At 39.2% G+C, this 20,945-nt stretch overlaps 3 protein-coding genes across 3 annotated transcripts; 1 reads left to right on the top strand and 2 right to left on the bottom strand.

Moving 5' to 3' along the window:
• Positions 1 to 11,127: 11,127 nt before the first annotated feature.
• On the bottom strand, positions 11,128 to 13,965 carry LOC118645398. The gene is made up of 2 exons (XM_036286303.1): positions 13,716 to 13,965; positions 11,128 to 11,823 (listed from the first exon to the last, which is right to left on the bottom strand). Exons 1-2 carry the CDS (start codon positions 13,732 to 13,734, stop codon positions 11,384 to 11,386), a joined length of 459 nt encoding a protein of 152 aa, XP_036142196.1. The 5' UTR covers positions 13,735 to 13,965; the 3' UTR covers positions 11,128 to 11,383.
• A 197-nt stretch (positions 13,966 to 14,162) lies between these two features.
• Positions 14,163 to 15,495, top strand: LOC105836131 (U6 snRNA-associated Sm-like protein LSm1). The gene is made up of 3 exons (XM_012679957.3): positions 14,163 to 14,401; positions 14,955 to 15,139; positions 15,239 to 15,495. The coding sequence occupies exons 1-3, from the start codon at positions 14,344 to 14,346 to the stop codon at positions 15,410 to 15,412; spliced, it is 417 nt and encodes a 138-aa protein (XP_012535411.1). The 5' UTR covers positions 14,163 to 14,343; the 3' UTR covers positions 15,413 to 15,495.
• A 48-nt stretch (positions 15,496 to 15,543) lies between these two features.
• On the bottom strand, positions 15,544 to 20,833 carry LOC105836129. The gene is made up of 7 exons (XM_012679954.3): positions 20,441 to 20,833; positions 20,006 to 20,172; positions 19,727 to 19,936; positions 18,811 to 19,187; positions 18,379 to 18,738; positions 17,524 to 18,261; positions 15,544 to 17,397 (listed from the first exon to the last, which is right to left on the bottom strand). Exons 1-7 carry the CDS (start codon positions 20,563 to 20,565, stop codon positions 16,678 to 16,680), a joined length of 2,697 nt encoding a protein of 898 aa, XP_012535408.2. The 5' UTR covers positions 20,566 to 20,833; the 3' UTR covers positions 15,544 to 16,677.
• Positions 20,834 to 20,945: the final 112 nt, after the last annotated feature.

The raw sequence follows: 20,945 nt of genomic DNA, 5'->3' as shown, positions 1-20,945 counted from the left end.
TACCACTTGGATGTTGTTTTTTAAAAGTGGTTGTGTAACAGTTATGTTTGAAGGAATATATTCTCTTTTTAATTAGCGCAATCGAAAAATATTATACATTTTTTCGAAAATATCACATATCACTTTAATTAAATTAAGTACGCATCACTTAGATTTTATTTAAAAAATTAAAGATTATATTATCATCTTTGGATCTGGCATAAATATAATATGCGTTGCCTTTCAATTTATCAATCAAGTCTTTCCTCTTTGTTCTGTTTTATCATAAACACACAGAATTCGGGGGATCATAATATATCGCCAATTAACTCATTTAGGTTTTGAACGAGATTAAGAAGCGCGTAAATATCGTGCTCAGCCGGCGTTACGGTATAGCGCGATTAAATACTCGTTGCTTTCGAGGCACGATGGAATTAATCCGTTACGGTGGATTTATGTCTCGGCGGCTCCTGCCGCCTCGCGATGTCCTCATCTAAATCATCGTCCGAGAAGTCTCATTGGCGTTCTACAAGTCGGCTAATTAATTAATTAAATATCTAATTGGTATAAAGCATTCCTACGTGGTTGGCGTTAATTACAATTTAATGGAATATTACGTCCACTCTTGGCGCGGCGCGAAGTGCCCCTAACTTTGTATCTTTGCATTGCCCCGTAAAAAAAAAAGTTTCAAGCGTCGTACGCCGGGTCTCCTGTAATAAGATGAAGGAACGGAGGAAATAAAAGTTAAGAAGGGGAAAATTTATTCGACGTCACCGTGTTAATTAATATTGCCGCGTCTCTCTTGGTATATATACATATATATATATATATATATATATATATATATATATATTTTATAAGTGTAAAAATAAATAATCAACTACTTTTTATAAAATTCATTTATTTATCGTTAAAACATGATTTGGTTCAATGATGAAAGTAATTCCCATTATTTTTCAATACTTTTCTCTACTATTCAGGCGAGTTGCAGGTTCCGGCTCGATAGAAGGACTGATATTTTCTTGCGATAAATTCTCATCAAGTTATTTACTTCTCCGCCATTTCTAAATTTTTGTTGTTAAAGTATGCTGTACCGAAAGAAACAAATAATCTGAAAACGCTATATCCAGCGAATAAAACATCCTAGTTAAGTTGCAATAGTGTATCTCTGACCGATCTCGTTACACTAGGCCGAGCATTGTAATGCAGCAATTTGATTGGGCAACTTTTCATCGCCAGTTGCACCAGATACACTATTGTAACCTGGCTGAGATACTTTACGGATATAGCACCTTTAGATTATCATTTGTTCCATTCGATGCTGAGCACACTTTGCCTGACAAAAAACTTATAAAAGTCAAAGTAGTAAAAAAATAACTTGATAAATTTTGCCAAGATGCATAACTTGCTTGAAACGCGGGGAAAAGCATTAAAAAATAATTACTTTTATAATCAAACGTATATGTTTTAATAATAACTAAATAAATTTTATTTAAAAAAATAGAGAATTATTTATTAGTATAACTGATAATTTATATTTTCGAATATTCTTACCGCATCCAGGGAGCCATATGCAATTTCTACACTTAACTTTCTCCGATTAAATTGGCGCTCTCTGCTGCAGAAGTGTTTAAAAAACACGTGCCGGCGCGCGGCCGACGATCTCGTCATAGGAGGGTGAAATGTCGGGAGATACGGTACGATCGTGCGGGGCGAAAGAACGTGCTCGGGACTTAATAGAAATACAATAGAGTACATTGAGAGGGTAGCCACCCTCCCCAGGCAGCAGTTTGGCTCGGAAAATAAATCAAACTCCAATACGCTAAGTGGTTACGGATGACGTAAACCAGACTTCTGTGCATTCCGGGCTACGACCACGCGTCCCGAGATTAAGTTCTATTTAATTTCGAGCTCCATGAAATTCTGGCGAGGACAAGTCGTCGCGTTTCCGGCTAAATGGAAAAATCGGATTAATACGTTCGTCAAGAAACGATCGTGAATCTACGCGGCATTTCATCGATTTTACAACGCGATTTTTAAATTAATTGGGAAAAAAATATGTACATATAAAATCGATCAACATGCACTTTTCATTATTTGTCGATTTGTATCTAAAGTAATTCCTGGACACTCACAATATTATTGTACAATATTATTGATCGTCTGGAGACTAAGTTGAGAGTTTGTTTTGCATCGTCTAGAAGAATATCGTACAATATTATTGTGCAATATTATTAAGCATCTTAAGAGCCTTAATCTTGTAACAATTAATAATTAAGAAATGAAAAATCGGTCGCGCGCTTTAAAAAGTGACGGCCCAAGCTGATGTAAACTTTAACCAGACTACCGTTCAAAGCCGTCCGGGATTTTCAGGTGGCGGCCATGTTTTCATTATACCGCGCTATGTCCGGTGCTCGATCACGTTGTCTCCTACCAATTTCTCTCTCTCGTTTTCTCGCGCCCTCTCATTCTCTCGGTCTATCCATTCCGAACCCCCCCCCCCCTCCCCTTTCTCCAACCGCTCGAGTGGCTGTTCCACCTTTTGCAAAAGCAGTGATATTTCAACAGCTGGCGCTCTCTCGACGTTGGACCTCGTCTCAGTCAACGAGAACTCTAATTTCATTATGGCAGGTCTCTTGGGTCAAGAACAGTGCCGTAGTAACTACGCCATGGGGACAAAGTGGCCACGCGCGTAGCGTAGCTCATACCTGCAACTTTTAAACGCGGAAAGTCGTTTCATGCCGTCGTCTCAATTCTTTGAAAGTCTATTTTAAATTTCAGGGTATAAAACGTTTAAATAACCCGAGAAAGCAGGTAGAGCGTGTGTTTCGTCGGTGCTCCGATTGTTAATTCAATTTAGGGCTTTCCCATTAACTCCGCTATTCAACTTGACTCTGCTCCGAACTTACGTCGGCGTAATATCCCTATCAATTGCAATATCGCGCGGTACGTCGTTTCTCCGTTCTCCGTTAGATTTGCCCCCCGGAATTGGTGTGATCAGCACGCGTGATCGTAATGTTTCCGCCGGCCGGTATTCCGCGATACCTTATTGGCTAGTAAAACTGCCAATTGTCTCAAAAGCTCGGCCTCGGCCCAATAATGAGGGATTAAATATTAAGGGGCGTATCCTGCGTGAGGTCTCGCTCAATGTTCCTTTGTTTTACGGCGGTACGTGACCAGAAAGCAACATGGCCGAGCCGGGCACCTAACGCGATTAGACCCCCTAACGTTCTTTCTTTTCTCCCAGCCCAGAACGAGAGAGAGAAAGAGAGAGAGAGAGAAAGAGAGCTAAGCTTCGGGAGATCGCGGTTGTCCGAGATTGGATACGATACCACCACTGAAGAGCAGGTTTAAGGCTCCGTTCTGCGAGGAAAGAAATCAACTTTAATGCATACCGCTTGTGCGTCGTCCGAATAATGATTAACCCCAGAGATCGGTCGCGTCGCTGCAAATGGATGAATTCACCTCGGAGTAGAAAAAAGGATAGTAGTCTCCGTCCTTCTCGTTCCACCCCCGTAATTTCCGGGATCCTCTCTCGCCAAATCTTGGATGAAATCAGGCTCCTGCGCAGAGAAAAGAATTATCGTATTTTGATTGCTGCATAGTTCTTTTTTTTTATATATATATACATATAAATATGTCTGCATTTTGCTTTGAAAAACCGGTCAGAGAGCAGACGTTGCGCGCAAGAAGAGACTGCGCAATGACTGGCGTGGAACACAGATATTTTTACCGCAAACGTTGGGTGTTTGTCACGTTCGTTTTAGGCGAAGTGCGATTCTCATGAAGAATGCAGAGTCGACAAGGATACCGGCTCATTCGTATTAGGCCAACAATGGAGGCGCAGCAACGAGAACTTTTAAATGTTTCACGGATTCTTCGTGTCGACATCGATTTTCGAGGAGTCGCGCGCAAAGAACCAACTTGGAGTAAAACGTCGCCCCGCTCGAGCTAAAACAATTCGCGAGCGCTTTGGTGAAAAGGGACGGTAATTCCCTCAAGTTGTAATTTCACCTTTTTCTTCATTCCACAAAAGTCAACCCGTGCCTCGCCTATAGAATTTTAATAACAATTCCGCAATTTAATTTCATCAAGATTATATAAGAGACGCTATTCTTTTCTTTTTCTTTTTCTTCTCAAGAAATAAGAGCTGTAAGGAGGACACCAACGTAAGAGAAGACTGCAAACCGAAAATTCGAAGATTGGACGTACACGTAAATCACACGTCTGACCAGACGATTTAAGAGACGCATCTCTCCCGCAATTCCCGTGGATCCTAAGTGGATATTCGAGAAACGAGGTATTAATCGTTTTTTGCACACACAAATCTCATCAGCGGAGCTCCGATTCAATCTCGTTCGATGGAACGGACGAAGCCCGCGAACTCCGGATGAGGCCGCTCCGGCCGTGCCGTTCGAAAAGCGAGCAAACAAAACCCACGGGGATTTAATAGGTGCGCGCAACTAGAGCCCGATTACGCGCGGGCCGCGTATAAAGAAACTAATGGGCATGCCCGTCCGGACGCGCGCTCTCGTCGTGCGGTATACACGGGGCCTCACAAATTGCCCGTGCAGTGGCAGCAGATCCGAAGGTAGGTCCGTCTCGTAATATCACATCATACGATCGCAATCGGCCGTAATTAACGCTGCGTTATTCTGCATAATTTGTTGTTGTTGTTGAGGAGGCAGGCGCGCTCGCTCGGTTCGGGATCGTGCACCGGCAATAAATAGGTATTACAATTGCCGCCGACGAGAAAAAAAAAAAAAGGAAGGACGATAGCGAACGGAGCGCTGCAGCTGCTTATATTTTTCTTAGCGCGTTGCGCTTTTTCGCATTTATTCTGCTCGAGTTATTCTTATTCATTTCATTACCCCCTCGGTGCTATCCTTAATTACATTCTTATATGTCTCTTAAAGCACAAGTTTTTATACCGAGTTCTTTTCTTAACGTACTTTTTTACACATTTTCTCTTAACGTAAAGAACACGGAGAGAAGTATCATTCTCATGTTAAAAAAAGCAATTACTCATTTTTTAATTTTTGTTTTTTAAGGCTGTTACCTTTGCAAAAAATATCTTCCTGATAAATAGCCTTAAAATACACCCATTAGTTACTTGAAATAAATAATATTTACTTTAAAAAGATTCTGTAAAACACAAAAAAATATATGCTTGAATTAAGTAAATATCACTTATTGCAAATAATTCATAAATTCGTATATCCGCAAATCTGTCGTAAGATCAAAATTATTCTAAACCCTAATAATTTAATATTTTAACAAACAATACTAGATAAAAATAAAAGTTCAATTTTACTTATTTTTACTTTTCTTTGAAGTTTTATAATATTTTTCGAAAGAGTATAATTTCTTTTTTCAAGTATATAATAATGATTTTTTCTAAAATTTGTGATAAGTCTATTTTAAAACAATTATCCAGGGAAAATATTTCTTGTTAAAAATAACCGCGTTATTTAGTAAAAAAAAAAAAAAAAAAAGAAAATTGGGCAATCGCTTTTACTCACAGTAGAATTGATATTTTTCTGTTTGTATACTCCCCACCCTTAGTAGGGTGAAAAATGACTCGAAAATTGCACAGATTCAATTTCTACTCTTTTATTAGAACAACGTTTCATTCCACGGGACTTAAAGAATATACAGTACGTGAGGACTGTGCGTATAATTAGAAAAAAATTACTCAATCGAAATACTTGAGTATGCGGAAGCATCTTTATCGGTATCTAACGCGCAATATTATGCAACTGCGAGAGAAGAAATAATTTAAAGCTACGAGATCACTATCGATATAAATCGAGTAGATGGAGAATGCAAGACGACGTACGTGTCAATAACGTTTTTCATGCTCTCCTTATAATGCGCGAATCAATTTTATTGCGAACGCACCTCGGGAGCGCCGCGGACGATAAATAAATCCGCGTTCCGCGGCTTCGAATATATCACGTTGACGTAAAATCAAGGGTGCGGAGCATATCCGCGAAACATCGAAATGGATACTGCGAAAGCATCGAATGGTGCCGAATTAATGCCTGACGTTTCGCCGTCGATATTTTACCCCGACTATTGACTTATCGATGTTCGCGTTTTCCCCGTTACCCTTTATTAATGCCTCATATACTCGTAATTCTCCGCGAATCAGGAGCGTTGAGTGAAACCTTAACCGGCACGGCGAAGCAGTTTGCAAGAGCGATTCCCGCTCTGCCGCGGGATTAAAAAGTCCCTCGATAATGACCGTACCTGGGGCAATTGCCATCGTGGTGGCGCCGGATACGTATAACAAACGAGACGTACAAACGAAACGCGCGTTGCCAAACGAAATCGCAGGGAGGGAAGAAAGGAAAGAAGTGCGCGAGCGTATATTCCGCCGCGCGCATTCGGAGAAGATCGAGGATTCGTGCACGCGTGTCGGTGCATGCGTGTTGCAACACAACACACGCCGGGTATGCGAGCGCGAGGGGAGGGGAGGGGATGCGTGAGCAAGGGATGAGCGCGCAAAGCGAACGAGCGAGAGACGAGAGGAAGCGAGCGGAAGAGTGCAAACGTGCGCGCGAAGCGCGGGGTGGACGAGGGGGAGAGGGAGAGAAGATAGAGAGAGAGAGAGAGACGCAGTGAGAGTACTAAGCTAGAAACTCATTACGCTCGCTCCGCCCAGGCTGTTCGACGAAGCGGCGGCCAATCGGATACTGCCGGATCGTAATCGCGCCGGTGCACGGTTTAATCTCGGCATCGCGCCCGAGTGGAGTATTGCACACACGGCCGTGTGCGCTGCACATTGCCGTGCGATGCACACGGCGCGGCGCGGACGGCTGCAAGTGCACGCACACACGCGCGCGCGCGCGGCTGTTATGGCTTTAAGAGCGAGACCCACGTTCGCCGCAGGATCGTGTGGCAAAGATCCCGCGTGCACATTCGAATTCCCTTCCGATCCAAAAATTCCAATTTGAAGATCAAGAACACTTCAAACTTGCTTTAAAAAAAAAAAAAAAAAAAAAAAAATCTTTGGCCTGAGGTTACGACGCGAATTGGGAGTCAGAGACACCGAAGCTTCTCGCAATTTGAGATTCTGAATCTTCAGCCAAGGGGGTTGTAAATTGAACTTCTTCGAGATATGATTTTAAATATAAATTAGAGTTCGCACTATCTTTCTCACGCTATCCTTAATCTTTTCGGTGCTATTTTCAGTGTAAACATGTTCAGCCTCTCCCCCTAAGAGCAAACAAAGTTGGTTAATAAAAAATAAACGTTACAGATTGCAATTAGAACGTTACAGGTTACACTTGTGCAAAATTTATTCGCGAAAAATATATTGAGCACTGAAAGGGGTGCAGACAGCACCCTTCTCAAACTGCTAACAATCTTTTCATTATAAAAGAAACATGCGATCCACGTTCGATACAAATGAACAAAGTGGCGTTCGGAGGACATAGGTACATAGGAAAAAAGAAAAATCTTGCGCTTTGTCGCTCATTATTATCAATGAGGATACGTTGCGCTACGTCAGAATTAAACAACGGGCGGGACGTTAATTTGCATTTCCGGCATGCACGGCGGAAAATATACGACGTCTCGCAAAAGTACGAGTGCGTCACAACCAATCGCCGGGAAGAGGAAACACGTGGAAAACGCGCGAGTTGTGACAAAAAGAAATTCGGCCGCCAGTCATTCAGGACCTGCCGATGTTCAACGAATTACCTGAATAATTGAGACCGACCGATATCCTCGCATTTGCTCGGCCGAACGTTTTTGCCGATCGACACCGATTGTTTGCTTTTTTTTTTAAACGTCCGACAGATGCGCGCGTTACGCGTCCTTTTCATTATACATTTATAAGAACTATCGGAATTTTACTCTCTCTCTCTCTCTCTCTTCTTTTTTTAACAGGGCACACAATTTCCATGCCGAACGAATCACAATGACACCTCTCTAAATGTAAAATAAATATTTAACGCCGCCGGGAATAATTCAATGGCTATAAAAGTGAATACGCGTTTGATAAAACGACATATGAAGAATTCAGAGGGAATGTTCGTAACAATTGCAACTGCAAATGACACTTATACTCCAATCGATCCAAAAAATATCCGGGAAAACGAAGCTGGCGTTTCAAACGATCGAACAATCAGTCAGAGGAAGACTTTATAAGCGGTCCGAGCGGAAGTATCCTTTCTGTCTGTTTAACAAGCATCAAATAGCAAGTCCGGCGAGTATAAAAAAAGTTAAAAAAAAAGAGGGAGAAATCGATTTGTGGCTTCTCTAATCGAATGCAGTCGTTCTAGGATTAAAGGAGCGGCGGGGATCAACACAAAATCCTTGGTCTCGTGACCGTCGAAATCTATGAACTCGATCCTCTTTTGGTAAGAGACTCGCGCGCGCGTTCGGATGAACATCATGAAGCTCGCGTAAAGCGACATAAAAGGGGCGCGGGGTGGCTTGGCGCGGCCAACGTCGAGAAGGGGGCACGAAAGAAAGAGAGAGAAGAGAAAGAGAAGAACGGGCAAGAAGCGAAACGCCACGAGAGGAGGAGAAGGAGGAGGAGGAGAGCGGAGGAAGAGAAAGAAAAGGCCGCGAGAAACAGAGGGAGGCTGAGAGGAGAGAAGTCAGCGGAGGAGAAGGAGGAGAGGACGAGGAGGCGGGTGGAACGAAGGAGGTAGAGAGAGAGAGGGAGAAAAGAGAGGGGAGGGAGAGAAAGGGAGGGCACACACAAACTCGTACACGCTGAAATTGCCCGGCCATTAACGATACTATGTTATTACGCTTGTCCTTTTTTGCTCCAAGGCCTCCACTCGCGCGCGTTCGAGCCGCCGTCGGCGGCCATCTTGAAGAGCGCGGGATTGAGAAAGGAAAAGCGCGCGAGGGGGAGAGACGAGAGAGTGCGCCCGGTCGTTTGTCGCGCTCGCGCGAGAGCGACCCGCGTTTCTTCCCTCGGCGATCCGCGATCGAGCCGATCGATTAGCGAGCGCGACGCGCGCGAGCGAGTAACGCACGAGCGAGATTCGTCTCGCAGATTCCCCCGGAATAAGTACATTTCCTCGTCGGGAGGAGTAATCTTCGATCCTCGACGCGAGAAAGGGCGTACTTCGCGCGAATCGCCGTATCTGTATAAATCGGGGCTTCAAACCGCCGAAACCGGTTCGTGAATCCTGATTTATTCTCGAATCGCGCGAGGGAGAAAGAGAGAGAGTCACGGTTCGGATCCAAGAAACAACGTGACGAATGAGGCGAATTTCCCCGGATTTTTAAACGATCGCGCAAACGACGATGGGATTTTAATGGTAATCGTCGAGTGTATCACGGATGATGGGGTTAGTAGTAAAAGGGTTGGGGGGGAGAGAGAGAGGGAGCGGAAAACCGATCGAGCGCTCTTTAGAGCGGCTCGTTCTTGCGACGAGAGAAGAGGGAAGGGGGAGGAGGAAACAAAGTGGAAGAGCAGAGATCGCGGGCCGCATTATTAGCCGTTACCTATAATCTCCACTTGCTCGCTCCCATCAGTAATATCGACAGTCATTTTGTTTCGACTTTTGACCCCCGCGCCGGGGCTGTAATCAACCGTAAATCGTGTCCAGCTCTTTTTTACGAAGCGTTTAAAGACAAAACGATCGCGACGTGGGTTCCGTTCCCTCCCTCCCCCCGCCATCCTTCACCCCCGATCAACCGTTCGTCCTCGTTCCAGCGGTTCCCTGTCTCTCCCCCTTTTCTCTTCCCACCAGATCTTCCCCTCTACCTGGACTCCGGGTTTGTTCCACAATCGCGCCGTCGTTTCGCCGTATTTGCGGTGCCGATTTCCCAACACCGCCATTCGCTGAGCATTAAATCGTTTCGGACTCCTATCCGGCACGACTCGGTCGTGACTCGCGACCCTGGCTCCGATTTCGTATTGAGCGCGTAGCAGTCGTAGTGTCCCTCGAGTTCGGCAAACACTCGGCGGAACATCGTTTGAAGAGAGGCGAGGGAAGATCCGACGACGCTTGCGTTTAACCATACAGTGGGAAAACGGAATTAACGATCGAATTTATATTCGGAAGTATTGTACGAGAGAATCGAGAAGCTCGAGCGTAGCGTTCGTTTGATCGAACCCACGAATTTAAAACACCTACTCCGCGCCCACCTTCCTCGGAAACGCAGATGTCCCCAGTGATCCTTGCGGCCAAGTAACATCGGCTTTAAGCTCGTCGTAAATCTTTTACCGCTTTATTTGAATTTCAAATACGATCTTACACGACCACACCGAAATCCACGCGCGGTAAAGTTCCACCGAATTTTGCACCGCGATTCCCTACGCGTGTAATTTGTAAGAACGCAGAGTACGAGACGTGCAATGCACAATATAATATTGAACAGGATGTAACATTTAAATACAACATGTTATACGTATACAAAAAAAAAAAACAATTTTGTCATAATATCTAGAAATTTAGCCAAATAATTTTGTGGAGTGTGATGAGCAATACTGTAAAAAGTGTGCTGTAAAATATTCTAAGCAATTGGCTTGAATGTCCTATACAATTATTTTGAATGGTCTATAGAAATTATTTGTAGATTTGTCCGACAAAATTTTCAGATACTCACAGCAAAACCGTTGTTTCCGTGTTTGCGCGATTGTCAACTCCCTTTTTTATTTAATATTGTTTTCGGACTAGATTGTGATTGCGATTTTACACGCAAAAAAATATTCTTGTACTAACAGAAGCGAGTGCCCGAAATTTTTAGTTCTCTTCTTTTAAATAACAATAATTTAAAAAAATATATATTTTCATGATGATAATCTCAAAGTACACTCATCAATTACTTGAAACAAGTAATATTTATTTAAAATAAACTTTTGTATAGAGAAAAAATACAACTTTTAATTAAGTAAATATTATTTCTTTCTTGTATTTTATAAGTGTATATATAGACGCAAATTTAAAAGTAACAAAATATATTCTGAATCCTTATAATTTAATACTTCAAGAATATTAAGTTAAAATAAAAATTCGATTTGGTTATTATTTTTACTTTTCTTGACACAATGTTTTATAATACCTTTCAAAAGACTATAATTTTTTAGTACATGATAATAAATTTTTTTTTAATTTGTGACGAATATATTTTAAAACAATTATCGAAAGAGAGAAAATATTTTTTGTTAAAGATAACTGTTACCTATAAGAAAGAGAAAGAAAATAAATTGAGCAATCACTTTTCTTGGCAAGAAAATTAATATAGAATTTCTACGTGCGCGCAGATCTAAAGCAATAATACATATATTTATCAAGTATGCATTCACAAGAAGAAGTAGATGAAGAAAAGTAGATGATGAAATTTTCTTAGGCGAAAATTTCCGACGCAGTGGTGATCAAGAGCAAATGCCGCGCGCGTGGTATTTGAAAATATTGCGTTACCGTATGTGTTACTCTCCTTCGTCCCGATAAGATTTGTCGCTCCGCGGCGATAGATCTGGTTTACGAGAAAGCTCGTCGTCGTTGTCGTGCCCACGATTATTGAAACGTGCCGCCGAACTCCGGGGAGAGAATGGAAACGCGCCGCGCCGTGCAGCGGCTTCGTAGGGTCTCCTTAAATTAAATCGCGCTCTTCTCTCCGTTGTTGTTTTGCGATCGGAAAAGGATTCTGGATGGTCGCCGAGTGTAGTTGAGAGCGTTCCGGTGTCGCCCGCAATCGGGGGCATAAAGTGTCCGCGTAAAAGCAGGATCCCCGGATAGGCCGCTCCGACGCCGAGATGACCCAGGTGCAGCGTCGCACAAACGCGTCGGAACTCTGGAAACTCCATCGCCACCGCAATGTTGTTGGAACATTCGTCTAGTCGCCTACCTTCTTCTCTCCTTTTTTTTCCTTAAAAATTTTGTTAATTTGATTAATTTTTTTTAACTTAATTAAATTTTCAGTTCACATATTTATTCATGTAACTTAAATACATAAATAAATTGAACTTCTATTCAAGTATTTATTTATTTTACTGAAATACATAAATGGTTGAATTAAAGAAATGGAATCAAGTTGAAAAATTTAGTCTTAACTAAAAATTAACAACTTTTTTTTCAGAATAAATAAATGTAATTTGAGAATATTCTGATCTGCTCTAGCTTTATGATAAAGCAAGATTTTGATAGAGTAATTGTAATTACAATGAACAAATATCTCATAAAAAAAGAGGCAAATTCAATTAACGATCTGTTGTTAAACAGCACGTTATAATTATCGTTTTGTTAAAATTGGAGATGCACCATGATTTTTCTGAAAAATTATTTCGGCGTTGCGATTTGACGATAATGTGGTAGCAACAATGTGGCGCAACATATTTACAATCCTACAACAATATATTGTTTATTTTTGCCGGATAAAAAAATATATAATAAAATATAATTATATATCAAATATTTTATAATGTAATTGTAATTTTTTAACACTTAAAAACAATGCAAAATTAATTTTTTTCTATTAATGATTATTTTTCGATTTATTTTCTTCTATATACACACAGATAAAGATTTTATAAAAGATAAAAAACATATTAGATCCAATTTATATATTAAAATGTATAAATTTTTCTACGAAATGCAATTTTTCTATTTTCTCTATAAATATGAACTTAGCTTGAAAATTCCTCGTATTGGTCATTTTGCAATGAGTTGTTAGTCGTTTTAGTCAGATGTCGGAAACGAATTGAAAATGTGCTATAACCTAATATTAATTAGTCATATCCTAATCTTTTAAGTCGTAAGTCGTGAAAAATTAGCATTTGCCAATCGTTCATGACACAGTTCCAATTTGTTTTCGACATCTAACAACTTATTGTAGAACGACCCGTTATGACCGAGATATATTTTATCTCTTAAAAGGCTATTATTCTTTTCACGAAAAATATATTACATAATATAATATGACATGAAACGCTATTACGTATTCTGACACGCACACATTTATGGACAGAAACGGTTTTATACAAACAAAACAAGAGATATGTGCTTTATATTGCTATTTAGTAGGGAGCAAGTGAAAATCATTTATATGAAATCGCTGTAAACTTATCAAACTTACGTAGGCAAGTACCGAAATGGCTTCCTTCGAGTACCGACGAGCACGAAAATCAGGGCGAGGAAGAAGGACAAAGGGAGAAAACGGCCAGGAGTGTCGCTCGCTTTTCGAACCCGCGTGGTTATCTTTGGAATGTTAAAAGGCTCGAACCTCTCCTCGTCAACTCGGATTTATTCGAATTAAAAGCGCAACAGGATCGCACGCGATGACGCGAAACGAACTCCACTCGCCGCGTTTTTGCCGCGAAAGGAAACGCGACGCGACTGCCATCTGCACTCGCGTAATGTGAACGACATGTCGAAAAGATAGATTTAGCTTCGTGTACCAACCGAGAGCAAAGAGAAGGAAAAGCGCAGTCGATAATATAAGGACCGTCATCCTGGGCAATTTTTACTAATAAAGAGTTCGAATGTTCGGCGCTAATTGAAAAACAATGAAATCAATTATGAATAGAAATTTACAATGATTAACATTTAAATAATATATTTTGTTAAGTTCATGACTTTTAATTATATGGAGAATATAGCTTATAAGATATATGAGACATTGAAATTACGGAGAATAAAAATCAAGTATTATATATTATTAAATTCTAAATACATACACATATCTACGAGAAATTCAGAATCACAATAATACTTCGTCAGAGATTTAGTATGAAAGAGAAATTGTGAACATTACCTATATACCTATAAAATTTGTAGACATTTGGCCACGTAGTTCAACGTTCACGTTGGACGTAGAAGCGTCCCAAAATAAAAGCTGTTTCAAAATTGCTGTCAGTACTGAAAATCTTGAGTTTCCGTTACGTACACTATAAATTTTCAGTACTGATGGCAATTTGGAAACACAGCCAAAGTCACAGAAGTTCCAAATCGCTGTGCATCAAATCTGTGCTGCAATTCCGAGTCCAAGCAAGCCCGACCACCGAGCACACTCACGCATGTACATCGCCCTCCGTCCATCCATGATGAGCCGTTGCGCATTCTGCTACGTTCGGTCGGTTCAGCGTGTCAAGGTGATCTACGGTAGCAACGGTAAGTCACGTAGGTCATAGCAGAGCGCGCGACGGCTCACGGATAGGCGGATGTGTGCGTGAGTGTGAGTGTCGTACTCGGGCTCGGAATCTTGGAATCGCAGAGCATCGCAGAGCGCAGACAAGCACAAAGCCGAGTTGCAGTTGAGTCGAGTTCCTTCTGTATGTACACAAGCGATTTTGTTGAATCAGCTGTTTGCGGAGACTCGTTGACATATCAGAAATATTCGTAACAAGCATTTCGCGTGACTTGAGTCGTCTGTCAATTTCGAGTGGCTGAAATGAACGAGACTAATGAGTTGCCACCAGGGACAGCGTCGCTGCTCGAGGAACTCGAGAGTACGTATCCGTCAGATGTTTACGTGACTGACTGAACTCACATGTGCCAGCAAATTCTTATTACTGTATTTCACGAACTTTCATTTACGATTATTATTTTATATTAAAATTTCCTTTTTTCCCCTGGACTCTTACTGGACACCAAAAATCATTGGTGTTTGTCGTTGATTTTCATCGCTTGCAAGTATATAAAAATCATTAAATGACTCTTACATGTTATATTTGAACATTTTTAGAAAATATTTGTATTGTTGTCAATTAGAAAAAAATTGTATATAAAATGTTATGACTAATAGCCAATGAGATATTTCAGAGAAACGTGTGAGATTGTAAATAATCCAAGGTGTCCGTTAAATGTTATGCTTGAATACACTGCAGAATATAGGACAATTTAATAATTTTATTCCTCTCAACCAAATAAAATTTAAATTATGAATGCAAGAGCTGCAAAGTATAGATACAATAAAGTCCAAAATTTTAAGAATTTCAAGAATTTTTATCACTTAACTTCATAAACTATATATCAATATCATATATTCTTTTTTTTGTCTAGAAAAACTTATGGTTTTATTAAGAGATGGCAGAACTTTAATTGGCTATCTTAAAAGTGTCGATCAGTTTGCTAACATAGTGCTACAGAGTACTATTGAAAGAATTCACGTTGGTCAAGAATATGGTGACATTCCACGTGGTATCTTTATAGTAAGAGGGGAAAATGTTGTACTTTTAGGAGAAATAGTAAGCATTTTGTGAATAGAGATATTTGTTTGGTTTTGCTAATAATTATCAATGTAATCCTGCACATTGTTTTAATTAATGAATACATCCGTATTATAGGATATAGAAAAGGAAAAAGTGTTGCCATTAAAGAAGGTGACAGTGGATGAAATTTTGGATGCTCAGAGACGAGAACAAGAATCAAAGCAGGAGCAGAAAAAACGAATAAACAAAGCTCTGAAGGAACGGGGCTTCGCGTTTATACCAGATTTAAGTCATGATGATATGTATTGACGCACAAAGTGTATATATTCCCTTTTGTATGAATTTTATCCAATTAATTTACATTAATTAAATATAAATGAGATTCACATTAATATGTTTACTTCCTGACCTGTAATGTTAATTAAAAAACTGCAAGATATCTGAAAAATCAGTCATATATTAAGAACAAAAAATAATACATTGTCAGATTTATACGGCTTTATATGTAATACATAAATACAAATTAATACAGATTAATCTTGAATATAATCTCTTACTCTCTTTAAAATTTCTAAATTTTTCATATGTAACCATGATTAAATGCCGTATTATGCGATTTGTTTTTTATAGTTTAATTTTACTTGTAGATATTCTAAACTTTGCATCACAAACTTATTTAAGATTCATCAAGATAATTATACTTGATATCAAAACGCATTATGCATTATGTAATTTGATGATTACAGAATGAAGTAGAAAAATAATTTGCTGCATTTCATAGTAATACATAGCTTTTACATCTTATCAAGATATATGTCATGAAAGGAAAACGAGTCTTTTAAATATCTCGCATCAAGTGCAGTTAGTAACAATTTAATTTCCACAAAAATGGAATAAATAATCCAGTTGGATAATCTGTTATATATTCGAAACAAAAATTATATACAGGATGTTCCATGCAACTAGAATCGTGTACCTTCTACAATTAAAGATAGAAAAAATGTAAATTATTTTAAATGCTTCACAGTTCTGCATTACTTGTTTGTGCATAAGTAATGTCACAAAGTGCGGTTGCACTTTTTTTAAATGGAAAATTTTTAAGTATACTAATTCATATAATTTTTCTTTCTTTACAAGAAAGTACGAGAAAATTATACTCAAAAATTATCACGAATATCTAATAGGAATTTTTGTGTAATCAATCAAACTAATTATTAAGCATAACTTTATTAAGTTTTTTGTAAAGAAGGAGAAACTATCAATTAGTGCACTTATAAACTTGGGGTTACATTTAAAAAAAGCGCAACTGCATTTTATAATGTCATTTAGGTACGAAAATGTGAAAGTAACACAGAAATTTGAAGTATCTAAAATCACTTAATTTTGCTTTTAATATTTTTTTCCATCTCCAATCGTTTTAAAGATGTGTAACTCTGTCTAATTGCGTGAGACATACTGTATAAAGTCATACCGATAAACTTAAATTAACGTGGCAGTTCTCCTTAGCCTTAATTATACAAAGTAAAAAAATCTACTTAACGATATATATTAATACTAATAACTATATAGATAGCTTAAAATGATGTCTCTTGAAAACTATCTTTTATTTTTGCTGGATTTAACGTCGATTCATCTCGTTTATGTTTGCACTCATCGCTTCTTGTGCTCTTAACTGGATTTTCTCTCGCAGATTTTTTTGAATCGTTTCGTTGTAAACTGGTTCCTCGTTTTCTCGGAGATAGTATTTCTTCTGTTTTCTCAGTAGAATTATTCGCACTGTTTGTACTACCGGACGCTATACCGGAAGTGTCAGACTCTGGATTGTTACCATCCAAGCAACACAGCAAACTGTCGGACAGCGTATCGTCGTTTAATATATTCAAATCGGATTCCGATTGTTCGAAGTCTCCCGTCCGCGATGTAAAACTGAGATCAACGGGACTGGCGTTTAAGATGCTTCTCGACAATAGATATCCCTTAAATGTGCTCGTTATAGAACTTTGCTGCGTACAGGCGCAACAGTTAGCAATAGTTTGTACACAATTATGCTTCTCGTATAGGTCCAATCCATTATTCTCTTTATTCTTAACATCTTGTGTGTGAGTTTGCGCATTGTCCATGCTATTGTACGTCTGGGATTCCTCTAAAATGGAAGCGCAATTATTTATTGCACTAATCACCTCCAGATTTGTTCCACGCAGATCACAGCTGTTGTTGCCAGCGACAAGATTGCATAGATTCGAAGTTGAAACGATCATTACTGGCTTCCTGGAGCGTGGAGTCATCATAGTTTCCTGTTACAAATTAAGAGATATTATTGCATTTTTGTATTACGCTATAATCTTAATTTGATATTTCAAAGTTATTTTAATTACATATATTTTTTACATAGAAATATATATTGTTTTAAATTTACACACCTGCATGGCTTTCGTCATTTTTGTCGCGCTTTGCGTAATAGGACTCATGCTTCTATCATTGTTAGTAATAGGAGTCAAGATATAGTCGTTAGTTGCCAGGCTTCGTCGCAATAAACTCGGCGTCGATGTATGAACATACACATTCTTGAATCTGTTTTTTACCTTTGGAGATTGTAAATTGAATGTACAAGCGTTTTCGGCATGCGATTCAACATTCAGAGTAGCCTCGGATGATTTTATGTTCAAAGTACAAGTTTTTAAAGGAGAGTTTTGTATAATTGGTGTTGCAACAGATGTGAGGATAGATTCAGAGTTTCGCCGCGCCAGTTTACCGTCATTCATAAAATTGTTACAGTGAGATGCACTGCGAGTGGAATACAAGTTGGGCGGCTCGCTGAATGGTCGCGTTAATTTATCAGCGTCAAATTGACTGTCTTCGTTAGTCATTACGTTAGTTTCTTGAGAACTCGAACTGAACTCGATCGAACCTAAGCCCTTTTTTGTATCATGCTGTGTGTTCTTTTCATCCAACTCCTCTCTGACGTCTGTAGATTCATCAATCGATCGCTTCTTTTTCGCTTTACGATTCGTCAAAGTCCCAATCTTAATGCTATCTATACTACTTGTGTGTTTGGCATGTAAAAGATTGTTACTAGTTGTATCACAGTTTTCCGTGCTAAGTTCGTCGTTTGACTTGCTAAGGACCGCTCTTGTCGGAATAAACGAGTCTTCTAGTTTCTATATGATACATGCAAAGGAAAAAAATAGATAAAGATGGTAAACAAGCTTGTTAGACACAAACAAATAACGGACATACAAGAAAAATATCCATAGAAAGATAAGGAAAAAACTAACCGTTGACAATATATTTTCTTCACTGCTCGATCTAGTGATATTGCATCCGATATTAATGTCAATGACTTTCTTGTGGCTTAAGATTTTCTTTTGGAAGATATGTTTTTTGATGGAATCCCCGAGACTCTTAGTCTTGCAATTTTTTACGTGCCTAGGTGTACCTTGCCCGTTTTCCTTGTTAAACTGCTTTACGAATCGCCGTTTTTTAGCAGATTCCGGCATAGCTTGAATATGAGCGTACAGCTGAGCTAGGGCTGCTTGCGTGTCCTGTGTGGAATTAGCTTTCGCCGTTAATTTACGATCGACAAAACTGAACACAGTGTGGGCTGTACTAGTTGCGTCGGGTACCGATTCGTTCAGCTGCAACCATAAAACTTTTATCATACAGCGCAAAAATAGAGCAGAAGTTTTCTGAAATTGACTTGTACTTACATCAGTCTTCTTGGGACTCAGCAATTTTCTTTCTTGTTCCACCCAGTATGCTCTTATATCTGTAGCCAATTTTGGTGGAATCTCAAACAATTCCGTACCTTTCCTAATCATAAATGCGACTAGACATGACAGATTTTGAGAGTTGATGTGCAGTGCCTCAGGTGACAGTTTTCGCGGACACAATAAATGTGGTGTGAAGAGAGTTGCCAAAGTATCACTGTTCATTTTGTTACTGTGCTCATAACTCGCAGTCTTATTCAACAAAGTAAGAATGGCTTTCAGAAGAATTCTGTTAGGGGGTGGCAAAAGCAACAACAGCAATTGTAAAGAGCTCAATAATCTCGTGTCGTTTGTTTTTGCATCCAGACTGCATAACTCTGTAAGTAATTTATCATCCATGACGAATATGATGTAACATATGTAATATGCAAGCAAAACCAAAGTATCTCTCGATTTATAACAAGGAGAATTTTCAATTGTAAACCAAATTGAACATAAGTCAAATAGTACTTATGTTTTGTATAAATAAAATTATTTATAGGCAAAACAATTATTAAAATATGAAATATTTGAAAAGATTATAGATCATTATCTTTTGTCTTTAAGAAAATACAATAAGTTTTTGAAAGATTATAATTGTTAATATTTGCGATTATAAAAATATGAATAAATATCTAATCATAGGTTAGCTTCAACAAGTAACTAAAAAACACAAATATTTTTTAAAATGTAGCTCTTAACATAGACGATAATTAGTATTAGAAAATTAATATTTAATGTTTAGATCATAAATTAATGAATGTTTAAACTGTTTCAATCTTCTGGTTTATCTAATCAATATGGTCAGAAGTCCAAAAATTCATAAGTCAAAGTAGTCGTAAGTATAAGGATATCTATATACACTTGTTTCTATTACCAGCAATTTGACAATAAGCAGAATAATGCAGATCTGTCAGAAGTGGTTCAGACAATTCCGCTAGGAAGCCTTTTAACACAGAGGCGCAATCGTGCACACTAAATCTACCATCGTCGAGGTCCAAAAATACACCTTGTGACATAGCTGTCTTCAAGTCCTGCTGCCTCGTTAACTTGCCGGTGCGTCGGAATATTCCCTCCTGTATGATATCTGTAGGATGGAAAGGAAAGTTATATCTAATTCCATTCTCAAATTATGCCTCAATGTGTATCTACTTACTTTGTTCCTTAGACAGATAATCTATCAATTGCGTCAAGTGATTTATACCATCCTCGGATAACATGACGCCCTCCGTACTCTTTTCTAAATTAACCAAGGACTTGGACTTCTTGGTGAAGCTCAAAAGACCCCATTTCTTCAACCTTGCCTTCTCAGTGGTACCATCGCTGTTGAAGAAGGATCGATTAAGACGTTATCAGCGTGAATATCACTTTATCACATATCCTTTATATTTTATTATGTAAATTTTTTGTAATAGAGAATAACTTGTATATTATCATCTATAATTATAACCTAACGATCGAGCAGTAAAATCGGTGAGATACAAACAAACAAGACGGGGAGGGTATCAGATCTTGTTTGTCAAGATAGAATATGTCAACGGTACACTAGTTATGCGAGGAACACAGAATAATCGTGCAATGAATCACTTACTCCTCCGTATTGAGATCCAGTTCAAAGGACAGGTGCATTTTTACGAGCGTGTGAAACTGCTCGGGATTGACCTTTCGCATTCTGAAGGCCAGCTCTCCGTCCACACCGTCGTTAAAATCCATCATCGTCGATATTTGATGGAACAAGTAAATTTAAATGCGCTCCTACATATTGAATCCGGCAAACGGCAGTGATGCCACACGTCCGACAGTCATAACGCATCAAGTGTTCAGACGGTCGTGCCCGATCATTGGCTGCGATCAGCGGAAGAAGCAGATTTGCAACTGTTGTAAAATTCTTTCGTATGATTGGTTTAGGCATTTAGATCCGACAAGAACCAAGGGTAAGAACCAATCATGTTGAAAAATTTTCCTCTTTCACTATCTCTTTCTCTTTCATTTGAGAATAGCTGAAAAATGGCGGACCAATCAAAAATGACTCTTTCGTGACCAGTTTCTGATTACCCCCAGTGTCTCTATAGCGGGCGATCGTGGGAGACACCTGT

Source organism: Monomorium pharaonis, chromosome 4, assembly GCF_013373865.1.
Source record: "Monomorium pharaonis isolate MP-MQ-018 chromosome 4, ASM1337386v2, whole genome shotgun sequence".
Taxonomy (NCBI): Eukaryota; Metazoa; Arthropoda; class Insecta; order Hymenoptera; family Formicidae; genus Monomorium; species Monomorium pharaonis.
Note: the sequence above shows the minus strand (reverse complement) of the source record. Positions and strands in the feature narration are given on the sequence as shown.